This window comes from Diospyros lotus, chromosome 5 (genome assembly GCF_014633365.1).
Source record: "Diospyros lotus cultivar Yz01 chromosome 5, ASM1463336v1, whole genome shotgun sequence".
NCBI lineage: Eukaryota > Viridiplantae > Streptophyta > Magnoliopsida > Ericales > Ebenaceae > Diospyros > Diospyros lotus.
The window spans coordinates 13,293,153-13,305,019 of record NC_068342.1 but is presented as its reverse complement, the minus strand read 5'-3'; the positions used below and the strand labels follow the sequence as shown (position 1 = coordinate 13,305,019).

General features: G+C 36.9%; 2 protein-coding genes across 2 annotated transcripts; one reads left to right on the top strand and one right to left on the bottom strand.

Annotated features, from left to right (window-relative positions):
- Positions 1-296: 296 nt before the first annotated feature.
- Positions 297-3,254, top strand: LOC127802847 (pectinesterase 2). Its single transcript, XM_052338897.1, has 2 exons — positions 297-1,294; positions 2,379-3,254. The coding sequence occupies exons 1-2, from the start codon at positions 424-426 to the stop codon at positions 3,068-3,070; spliced, it is 1,563 nt and encodes a 520-aa protein (XP_052194857.1). The 5' UTR covers positions 297-423; the 3' UTR covers positions 3,071-3,254.
- A 5,827-nt stretch (positions 3,255-9,081) lies between these two features.
- Positions 9,082-10,203, bottom strand: LOC127802846 (auxin-responsive protein SAUR36-like). Its single transcript, XM_052338896.1, has one exon. It carries the CDS (start codon positions 9,778-9,780, stop codon positions 9,280-9,282), a length of 501 nt encoding a protein of 166 aa, XP_052194856.1. The 5' UTR covers positions 9,781-10,203; the 3' UTR covers positions 9,082-9,279.
- Positions 10,204-11,867: the final 1,664 nt, after the last annotated feature.

Genomic DNA, 11,867 nt, shown 5'->3' with positions numbered 1-11,867 from the left:
TTAAATAAAAAGTTAAATATTTTTATTTAAAAAAATAAAAATTTAATCTTAAAACATTCAGAAAGTTGATTAATTAGTTAGATTGAGCTAATAAATTAACACATAAAAACGTTTATGCGAATTTGAATCTAGAATAGAACTATAATCTCTAATTACAGGAAACCAACCCCAGGTTATGATTTATTCCAAGTGTGGGAAAAGATGAAGGTAGTGAGCGGCCGTCACTAGCTAGTACTAGGACCGTTCTAATTAGTTTATCCTCTCAATATAAAGCGAGGAAAGGCAGAGCGTATCACCTCCATATATACCAACCATTGCACCAATTAAACCAAGCCTTCTACTCACCACCCCATTTCAAAAAGCCCCTGCCCCTCTCCCTCTCCCTCTAGCTTGCTAAAACTATATACTCGACGTAAGCCAACAATGGCGGTTCCATTGTCCATTACAATTATATTGATCTCTCTTCTTCATCTTTCTCTGCCCATCTCCGGCTACTCTCCGGCCGCCATCAAAGCATGGTGCAGCCAAACGCCCCACCCCCGACCCTGCGAATACTTCTTGAGCCACGACCCAGCCAAATACACCCGACCCATCAAGCAAAAATCCGACTTCCTCCAGCTCTCTTTGCAGCTCGCCCTGGACAGGGCCATGAACGCCCGAACCAACATGTTCAATCTCGGCCCCAAGTGCCGGAACCAACTCGAGATGGCGGCTTGGGCCGACTGCCTCGAGCTCTACGAGTACACCACCCAGATGCTCAACAAAACCGTTGATCCAAACGCCAAGTGCAGCGAAGTGGACGCTCAAACGTGGATCAGCACGGCTCTTACGAACCTGGAAACGTGCCGAACCGGGTTCATCGAGCTCGGAGTTGGGGACAACTTGCTTCCTTTGATGTCCAACAACGTCTCCATGTTGATCAGCAACAGCTTGGCAGTGAACCAGGTTCCGTATAACAACGGTCCGGCCAAGTACAAAGATGGGTTTCCGGGCTGGGTGTCCCCCGGCGACCGGAAGCTCCTGCAATCGAGCTCCGCGGCGGCCAAGGCAAATTTGGTGGTGGCTCAGGACGGGTCCGGCGACTACAAGACCATAAATGAGGCGGTTGCGGCGGCGAAGAAGCGATCGGGAAGTGGGAGGTTTGTGATATACGTGAAGCAAGGGCTGTATGCGGAGAATGTTCAGATCAAATTGGAGAATATCATGTTGGTCGGTGATGGAATCGGGAAGACCGTAGTCACCGGAAGCAAGAGTGTTGGAGGCGGCTCCACCACCTTCAATTCAGCCACTGTGGGTAAGTTCAAATTCATAATGTTTCTTGTTTTTCAGTTTAACTGTCACCTCATGATCATAGCTCAAGATATTGATGAGTAAATAATATTGGATAGAATTTTTATAGAAAAAAGTCACTAAAATATCATTTTTCAGTTAAAACTTATTTATATATTCTTATAATGAACAATATTATAAGAATAAGGTAGATAGATAATAGGGTGAAAGTATTAATAAATCCCGTTATTAAAAATGGAAATATGAAAGATTTAAGCTACATACTAGTTCAATTAGATGAAAAGTACGACGGGAAACCCATTTGACTGGAGTTGCATGGGACAACCCAGTTGACTTTCTGAATGGAAAATACGTGTAATTGTGGTTGAAACTTCAATTCCGGCCTGGAACATATTTAGTTATAGTTTATAGATCTTCTTCTTCTTCTTCTTCTGTTTTTTTTTTCTTTTTTTTTTTTTCTACAGATACCATCACTTGTAATAAAATTGTCCCAATTTAAAACTCATTTGCATATAGAAGAGGAAAGGAAAGGAAAGAAAGTAATGGACAATGATTTAATACTGTTGAATATTTGTCAATAACATTTTTAGCCGTGTGGAGTCATTTAGGAAAAAGTGAGGGTTTTATTTTCGTAGTTTTCTATTTCTTCCTTTCTTTTGTGTTGAAATTTGCAGCCAATATTCATAGGACCATTCCCTTCTTAATTTTGTATGAGGCAAGGCCGCAAGGGGTACCTGTCAAGGACTCTGCTGGATTGGGAAGGGACCAATTAATTTCAAAGTCTAATGATAAAGATCCGGATGGGATGGGGATGGCCCTATGAATTGGCTGCAAACGCAGCCTATAGCTTTCTTTTGATTTCTTCGCAAGCAATTAACAACATTAATTTATCTACCTCTAGCTTTGCCCCGCTAATTACTTGCATGCTCGACTCATTCTTTACACGCAATTAAACTTTTTAATATTAGGCTATATATATGATGTGATCATAATTATTTTAACAATATATATAGTGGGTTCCTTAAATTTAAAATATGTTTTAGAAAAATATTAACTTAAAAAAGATTTGTCTTTAATTTCCTTCACAGCTGTGACCGGAGACAAGTTCATAGCCCAGGCCATGACATTCAGGAACACCGCCGGGCCCAAAAACCATCAGGCGGTGGCACTCCGCTCTGGCGCCGACCTCTCTGTCTTCTACCAGTGCAGCTTCGAGGGCTACCAAGACACCCTTTATGTTCACTCTCAACGACAATTTTACCGTGAATGCGACATCTACGGAACAGTCGACTTCATATTCGGAAACGCCGCTGTAGTTTTCCAAAACTGCAATATTTACCCCAGAAACCCTCCGAACAAGACCAACACCATCACCGCCCAAGGACGAACTGATCCCAACCAAAACACCGGAATTTCAATCCACAACTGCAAGGTCACCGCCGCTTCCGACTTGGAGTCAGCACCGGCGGGGTCCGTCAAGACCTACCTCGGCCGCCCGTGGAAGGAGTACTCCAGAACTGTTTTCATGAAGACTTTTCTTGATGGCTTGATCGACAAGGCCGGTTGGATGCCGTGGAGCGGCGATTTTGCTCTGAAAACGTTATATTATGGAGAGTACATGAACACCGGTCCCGGCTCCTCCACGGCCGGGAGAGTGAAATGGGCCGGCTACCATGTGATAACCAGTGCCAACGTGGCGTCCCAGTTCACTGTCGGGAAATTCATCTCCGGCGACTCATGGCTGCCGTCCACAGGGGTGCCGTTCACGTCCGGCCTCTGATTCGTTCAATTCCCCAGTAAATGGGGAAACTGCAAGTGTTTATAATTTATATGTCTTACAATAAATAAGTATGATTTCTCAAAGTTATTTTGTTTTCATCAAACATTTCTGTGATACGTACGGTTGTCATTATTGTCTATGTATTCTTCTGCATACATGAATAAAACCAATGAATTTCTCTCTTATTTGTTCTTCTTCTTTGGCTGTTTAAAAGGTGATGAGTTCCTGCAGCCTAAGTGTAAGTGTAAGTGTAAGGAAGAATATTATATTTTGACCAAATTCTTTTACCAAAATATATTAGTATTACTTATATTCAATGTATTTTTGGTACTTCCATAATTAGAGAAACCTTATTTTTATTTAACATATTACTTGATGAAGTTGGTGATGTGGGTTTCTAATTTTGAATTTGTTGGCAACCATACAAGATGATGATATATCAGCGTCATTTAGCTGTGGGTCAACTAGATTTGGCTAGATAGATATACCATTGATTAAACTAATTAAACTAGAACCCCTATTTTATATACCGCGTACCTTTGCAGTCGCTTCACTTGGTTAATGGCTAAGGATACTTCCACGAAAGTTCGTTGCCATTTCTTAGGATTTTAAAAGAGGCACTTGGCCGTTGGTTGTAGTCTCTCTTTCTTTAAGTATACAAAATAATAAAAGCTTTAATTATTATTTTTTTCTTTTAGTTTTAACCCAGTCCTGGGGATGTTTCATTCCCTGCTTTTGTGTTCTACAGACTGGGCCAATCAAAAGTTCGAAGCGTGGCCCAACTCATTAGAACTGGGCCCAGAAGGCGAGCCCAATATGCGTCTTCTTCCCACAGTTTATTAAGAGTAGGCCACCTTCACACATAATTTGTTTGGTTTTTTTTTTTTTTTTTGTGACAACTACATAGCTTAGAATACCGAGTATTTGTTTTTTTTTTTTTTTAGAAAGCATAGAATACTGGTTGATACCAAATAATACATACCAAGTATAGGAGTGGATTGTGCAAAAAAAAAAAAAAAAAAAAAAAATGGAATTATAGTATCGGATTGTTTATCCGTTTATATTGGTCTGTTCAATATATTTCAAATATTCTGTAAAAAATAATACAGGAATAGATTGTGCAAAAAAAATACTGGGATTACTTTATGGAGAGGTAGAAGATAGAATATGTGGCAATCGCTAAAAAGACACAAGTACCCCTGGCCACTAACGCTTTGTGACAGCAAGAGACAATAGGAGGTCTTGCTGCCTGTGTAGAAAAGTTGTTGATATCCCCTGACATAATATTCTTTTGTGATATATTTTGCTCAATCTTCTCATTTCATTCTTATTTGGTAGCCATATGGAAAGACAAGCGTGATCAGAGGATGGCACGCAACAAGTACACTTTATTAAGATAATTAAAAGTGATAAATTGCCATACATGTATAATTTCAACTACATTTTAGAATTTAGAAAGAGTGGCCGGGGGTAAATTAAAACACTAAAAGTACTCAAACCATGGATATAGAATCAGGTACCCATTTAATTAGTTTTTCCTTGATTCATCTCACAGCACTTAGTAATTAGGTTATATAGGAATTACACATCATTAATTTGCAGTAGAAATTTAAGTAGAATTTCTACCCATTTAAGGAGATGCCTTCTCTCTCTCAAGTTGATTTATCAGGAGGGATGTGGATTCCTTGTTGTGAGCTCGAGATAGTCACAACCAAAGAAATTTGATTTGAGCTATATATTATTTGTTTAAATAATTAAATCTTGAGATATTGAGGTCCTTCGTAGTTTGTAGACGAGATGATGGACTTGTTAAGGATTTTTTATATATATATTTTAAATAAATTGGGAATTATCCTATGACTTTATTACAGGCAAGTGGTTTTCTTATTGGGGCTCATCTCGACGGTAAAGAAACTAGTAGAAGATTTTATAAGTGGCATAAAGTAAGTGCACAGTGTGAGGTGCAAGGTACTTATCAATGTAGACATTTAAAATAATTAAGGGACAACAAGTAAAAGTCGTATGAAAAATAAGAAACATATATTAAATGTTAATTAATAACCATTCCTATCAGCATGATGTACCTACCTTTATAAGATATATGTATATATGTATATATTATCTTAAAATATTAATAATAATTTTTTTGAAACCTATTTGGAAAATAATAATAATAATAATATAAAAGTTGAGGGAAAATAAGAGTCCTATAGTACGTAGTTGAAATCTGAAGAAAATTTTGGTCTTATATTAATAAAGATAAAGTCCTGATTAATTAAATGGATGAAGATCATAATAAGCCTCTTTAGCACTGTATTAGTCGTCTTTACTAGCTAGGATTGAAATCTCTTTTTCAATGGAGTTTTTTTTTTTTTTGTTTTTCCTTGTGTTGAATTGATTTGAAAGAAGGGTGGATTCTTAGATGAAGCCGGCCGGTCCTGGACTTTTTCATTGTGGGAGCTGCAGGTAAACTAAACACAAGTTGCAACCTCTGAATGACTATATATAGATAGAGAGAGAGAGAGAGAGAGAGACAGAGCTGTATTGCCTTTGACATGGAATTATATATCATGCATCATCATCATCGTCATCAGCATATGTAATATATATATATATATATATGTACATATGCATGATTCATCCATTCACCAACTGCATATTAATTAATCAGTCTTGAACGCGTTCCTTCTAATCCAGGCCCTCTCATTAATTGCCTTAATAATCCAATTAAGGTCAAACACATTCTACAAATTCCTCACAACCATATATATGTATGTAGGCTTATTATTGGGGTTTTATTTCTAATAAATCCACACAAACACATATATGTATATACACAATAGACATTGATATAGATATATATACATACTACATATTTCATACCACATATGCTATCATACATAGGAAGGGTGTAAATTATCAAAGAAAAATTAATGCCTAATTTTCTACTGTATTTTTAATTTATTTTAATTAATAGTTACACCCAACTTTCTCTTCCATATATAAATCCCATCTCCAAAACTCTCCTTCCTCTTTCATAAATCCAGCCGCCCATGTCTATATATAAAGTGGCCTTGACTAGATTGTTTACTATCATTTAGAAAGAGAGATTATTCATGGCTAGCCAATGGTCGATATTTATTTATTTATTTTTTAACTTGTGAGTTTATGTGATGGTCACATTATTAATTAATAACGAGCATTAATGAAATTAAATGACTATTTACAAATGAAATTAAATAAAAAATTAAATATTTTTATTTAAAAAAATAAAAATTTAATAATCTTAAAACATTCTCAAAGTTGATTAATTAGTTAGAATGAGCTAATAAATTAACACATAAAAACGTTTATGCGAATTTGAATCTAGAATAGAACTATAATCTCTAATTACAGGAAACCAACCCCAGGTTATGATTTATTCCAATTGTGGGAAAAGATGAAGGTAGTGAGCGGCCATCAATCAAAAGTTCGAAGCGTGGCCCAACTCATTGGAACTGGGCCCGGAAGGCGAGCCCAATAAGCTTCTTCTTCCCACAGTTACAGATTAGGCCACCTTCACACATAATTTGTTTGGTTTATTTTTTTTGTGTGACAAATAATAAGCAATCACTGTCCTTCGTGTAAGCAGAAGGTAAACTCTAAGTCCACACAATGACCCATAACTCGTAACCTAAGAAATTGTTTTTGAAGATTAATGTAGCTTAATTTTTTTTTTTCTTGAATGCCCGCTCTATTAATTTAAAATGTTTTTGGATGAAATATAGTAACCTAAGAAATTACAGCGAACGACGTAAATAGACTAAACCACATAAATTTATGTACAATTCATCTAAAACTCACATGCAATAATACATAACTCCCGTAAAGTCTTAATTGTTGATTGGCAAGGGACTATGACGAGGCAGGAAAGTCCTCAAAATGGGCCGACCTCGGCGGAGGCGGACCACTTCTTTGAGCCCAAATGCGAAGGTCCCCCAAACACACACTGTCTATGGATGTGGGCCGTGTGGCGCTTTCGACTAAAACTATTTAATTTTTGCTATTAATTCTTTTTCCTAAACAAACAGAGAAAGCTATTAATTTTGTAACCATAGGGTAGGAATCCTTTTTAAGTGTGCCCGTAAGAGTTCTTACGTTACAATGCGCTTTGGAATGGCATATCATAAATAACAAAAATAATAGAAAACCGTTCTTAATTAAAAGAGACAATATAAGCCCTTAATAATTTTTTAAATGTTCAACATTACCCTCAACATAATCATTCTATCTTTTCAGTATAAGGGCATAGTGGTCATATAAGCTCAAGTGAGAATAATGAACTTTACATTCTATAAATAAATGCATAACAACATATGAGCTCAAAAGAAAGATATAGTAAAAATAACACAAAAAAGAAAATAAAAGGTGAAATAACTATGAATAGAAAGTAAGCAGCAGCTTATATATATATCCTTAGATTAAAATATTCACATATCTACTCAACATGTGCGTGGGGGCGCACATCAATAGCACTTATATTGTTTTAGGGATTTGTTAAAAATTCAGGCTTTTTCTCTTTTCTTTTTTATATCCAAATTCGGGGGGAAAAACTTTAAAAACTATATAAGAACTAACAAATAAGTGAAAGAACAATAACACAAAGTAAGTAATATAATCTAAACGGAAACAGTAAGTAATAATATATCAAGATCAAAATGCTTGCAATTGTAGCCTATGTTAGTATGTATAAAAATTCCGTCACCTGTAACAAACATTAATAATGTTGTTATATAGATATAACAATAAAATTTAAATGTTAGAAAATCATTCTTAAGCTGTGAAAGATTTTGTAAGAAAGAAGACGATCAAGGATGCAAGACATTATTCATGTAAACATTTTGATGTTTAAATCAAATTATCATGTTGAGAAGAGATAACAATACTTTTTTTTGTAGATAGAAATGACTTATTTTTGAAGAATGAACACTCTCTAATTTATAAAGGAGTTATGGCATTTGTGATAATTCTTAGTATTTCAAGATCAACTAAGATTTGGACTCTTGTGCATATAAGTCTTATCATTGGGAAATTTTAGAGGAATTTTTAAAGTCATCTGTTTGCATTTTATTCACTGGAAATACACTGTAGGAGATTTCTCCAAGAAATCTCTCACGGTTTTTCCAGACCTCCTCTATTATGAGAGTTTGCCCAGACTCTTTCTAAGAACTCTTAGATAAGACTCTATCAAAACTCTCCTAAAAACTTCCCATTAGAGAATTTGCCAAGATTTTTGTCAAATTCTCAGACCTCCTCTATTGGGTGGACTTTTTTGTCTTGAGTTTTTTTTTTTTTTAAAGCCTCCTTTTAGTCTTTTCTTAGAATTTTCCTCTAAGTTTCCGTTGAGTCCATTAACCACGTCTTGATCCATGACACAATAAATAAAAATTGAAATTACATTAATAAAGTAGGTATTAACATTAAGACTTTTAATTTAAAGTTTTTATACAGTCAATCCTTAAAGACTTCACACGAATAATGAAACTAAATAATAAAAGATCCAAGAGATTGAACCCTAAAACTAAAAGAGAATAGAAGGTATGCTTAGTTTAAAGTTAGAGTTGGATTCAATTTTTTTTTTTATAATTTGACCTTAGTTCTAGATTTTAGTCCTACCAAAATGCTCGATTAATTTAGTTCATTGTTTAGAATTTTGCGAATCGGATGCACCCACTTCTATCAATTCAATTTTTTCTTCCTCAACCTTATCACTTCTATGTACTTTTTCATAAAAATAATTGTTAACAAAAATAATTTAGTGATTCAATTTTCAAATTTTTATAACATAAAAATTATTAAAAAAAAAATGAGAGATACCCGTGCACGATGCTCTACAAGGCTTAAGTTCTTATTATGGGGATGCTCCTTTTATAAAAAAAATATTAAGTTTAGACTACTAAATTTATCCATACCTAAAATAATATGGATGGTTCCCCGGCCTTACATTTTTTGACATTATGCAATATATGAGGTGCAGTTAATTCTCATGAGAAGAATATGTAATAAAGGAAAAATCCCCTATAAATTTACAGCTATTATTATAATATATATATATGTACTGAAGCCCAAATGAAAAAAAAAAAAACAAAATAAAACAAACTTTTAAAATATTCTAAAAATAAAAAATTATAACACCATCAAACGTGGATATTATCGTCATTATAATCATTCTAACCAGCCCAACGGGCTTTCTTCCACGTCAGCAACTTCCGGAGACCGCCGCCGGCTGCGATCCGGGTCTTGACGCTCTCGAACTCGGAGACCCGGCAAGGGATGGTGATTCCGCCCTGCTGATTGAACCCAAACTCCTCCTCCGCCTCCCTCAGCAGCCGCCCAAACAGAGGGTGATTGCAGTACATCACCGGCACCAGGTACCGCCGGAAGTCGCCGTCCTTCTGCCCTACGTACACCGCCATGTGCCCCTTCGGAACGGCCACGCCCTTGCCAAATTGATCGTACACCCTATCCGGACCCCGACCCGTATCAACAGAGCAGAGGGCCTTGGCCTTGGTCTTGAGGCGGCTGAAGAGGCTGGAGATCGGTTTGGAATTGGATGTTGGCGGGTCGAGCCGGTGGTACCCTGTTGATGGGCGGGTGCACGTCCCTCGGATGACGAATCGGAAGAGGGTGCTGACCCGGTGCTTCAGCTTGAAGCCTCTGATTCTTTTCATGGCTGCGGATGATGAGAGAGAGAGAGAGAGAGTGAATGATTTGTATTGTGGCTTAAGGTTAGGGTATCAGGAAAAAGGCCGAGGGATGGCAATGAAAGCAGCAAGGCGGAATAGAGTAAGGCTGGCTAATAGTAAGTTGGGAGAGAGAAGTGGGTAGTTGTGACATGTTCCTGAAGAACCACCGGAAGCTTCATTCAATATGAGTTGTGAATTGTGGTGCTGCTTTGAATCGAAACCCAACGTACGATAGTACAATACTAAGTAAAGCGGGTGGTTGGTGGTAATAGTGGTACGGCAAGAGCAAGACGAATCGACGAAATTTCCCTTGGCGATTAGGCGGTGGAGGGGGTTTTATAGTGAATTAGTGATACATAGATCGGAGAGAGAGAGAGAGAGAGAGAGAGAGAGAGTCAGAATGGTAGGAAGCCAGAAGGAAGTGCGAGCGAAGCAACGGGTTGAAACGTCAGAGCGCTCCATATTATTATTTAATAGGAAGGGCGGTAAAGGGTCTGGATCGAGTTTTACGTCATTCACTCTCTCTAGCGACTTTTACCCTCGGACTAGACTAGTTTAAAAAATTGTATATTACATTGTTGGTCTAAATGGTGAAATCGTTCACTCCACACGCTCTCACACCTAACTTGATAGGACGTGAGGGAGGTTAATCATGGTGACTTAGCCAGACACAGTGGCTAGACTCGAGCTCACCGCACACAAAGAGCCCCCTCACTTTGAAGAGAGGTATCCCACGCTGTCGCTTACGATACTCAATCCTCGATTTTGGTCCAAAATTCACCACGAAAGACATTTTGTACCCCCTTCTTGACCAACTGGATTGCCCATGCGGGCTGTATTTTACATTGTTATGTTAAAAGTTTGGAATTTGATGGAATCATGTTTTAAACATCTTTTTTTTTTCTTTATCTCGTTTTGGGTCTCTGTATCCTCTCTCTCATCATGTATATACATATATATCGGTCAAATTCATAATTTAATATCTGTATTTTAATTTTTTTATATAATAATTCAAATTTTTTATTATCATGATTATATCTATAGATAAAAAACAAAATTATTTTTAAATATCATAAAAAACTAAAAAAAATAGATGATTTTCGTTTTTTAAACAATTTGGGAAATGGAAACAACTCCCTTTGGTTCTCCCGAAAACGGTTTTCATTTTTTAAACCCTTTTTCTACTTTTGTGATAAGTTTGTTAATTTTTTTTAATAAATAATTGGCAATAAAACATTTTTTGTTTTTAGTAAACTTGTCGCAGCTTACTCTTTTTTTTTTTTCTTTTTGTAAAGACAAAGAGAGATTTTATTTTTAAACAAAAATTTAATTTTTGATTTATTTTATCTATTCCATGATCGAAACAGAATCAAAGGATTGGCATTCTATTCCTCCCATCTTATATATGATTACCATTATATACGTTTCCAATAGGCATACCATTATATATAAGGGTGTGCAATCAGTTATAATCGAATCGAACCGTCCGAAAATTACGAACCGAACCGAACCGAACCGACCCGCATATAATAACCGAACCGACTAACCCCACTAACCAAACCCGAACTAACCGAAACCTAAATCATGATAACCGAACCGAATTGAAAATCGAACCAACCTAGAATACTAAAGAGACCGAGCATCTGTTACCGCCGGCCGGTGATTCCAATGATCGGAACCAATCATTGGATTCCTCCAACCCCATGGTGATTCATATATCAAAAAATTACTTTGATCGGACGGTTGGTTTTTTGTAGATCTAAAAATTAATTCCATAGTTAACAAACTCAAACAAGTTTCTGGAAAAATAGAAGTTGCCAAAAACTTACCGAATGGCGAGCATAGTGGTGGAAATCGGATGAGAGAGAGATGCACTCGTCGTAGGCGTTGAAGTCGGCGTTGCTTTGTGACTGTGTCAGAGGTCCAAGTCGGTGTCAGAGGTAGAGAGGAAGCATCGCATCGGTGTTGACGACGGCATCGGAAGGGGTGATGGTGTCGCTGTGTAGAAGAGTCGGAGACGATGGGGGCGAGCAAACGGAAAGACCAAGGATTGGTTCGGTCCTTCCGCCTTC

Coding starts and splice junctions, on each gene's coding strand:
- LOC127802847 (XM_052338897.1), top strand. CDS start 424: ATGGCGGTTCCATTGTCCATTACAATTATATTGATCTCTCTTCTTCAT. Junction 1,295..2,378: donor CTTCAATTCAGCCACTGTGG/GTAAGTTCAAAT, acceptor TTTCCTTCACAG/CTGTGACCGGAGACAAGTTC.
- LOC127802846 (XM_052338896.1), bottom strand. CDS start 9,780: ATGAAAAGAATCAGAGGCTTCAAGCTGAAGCACCGGGTCAGCACCCTC.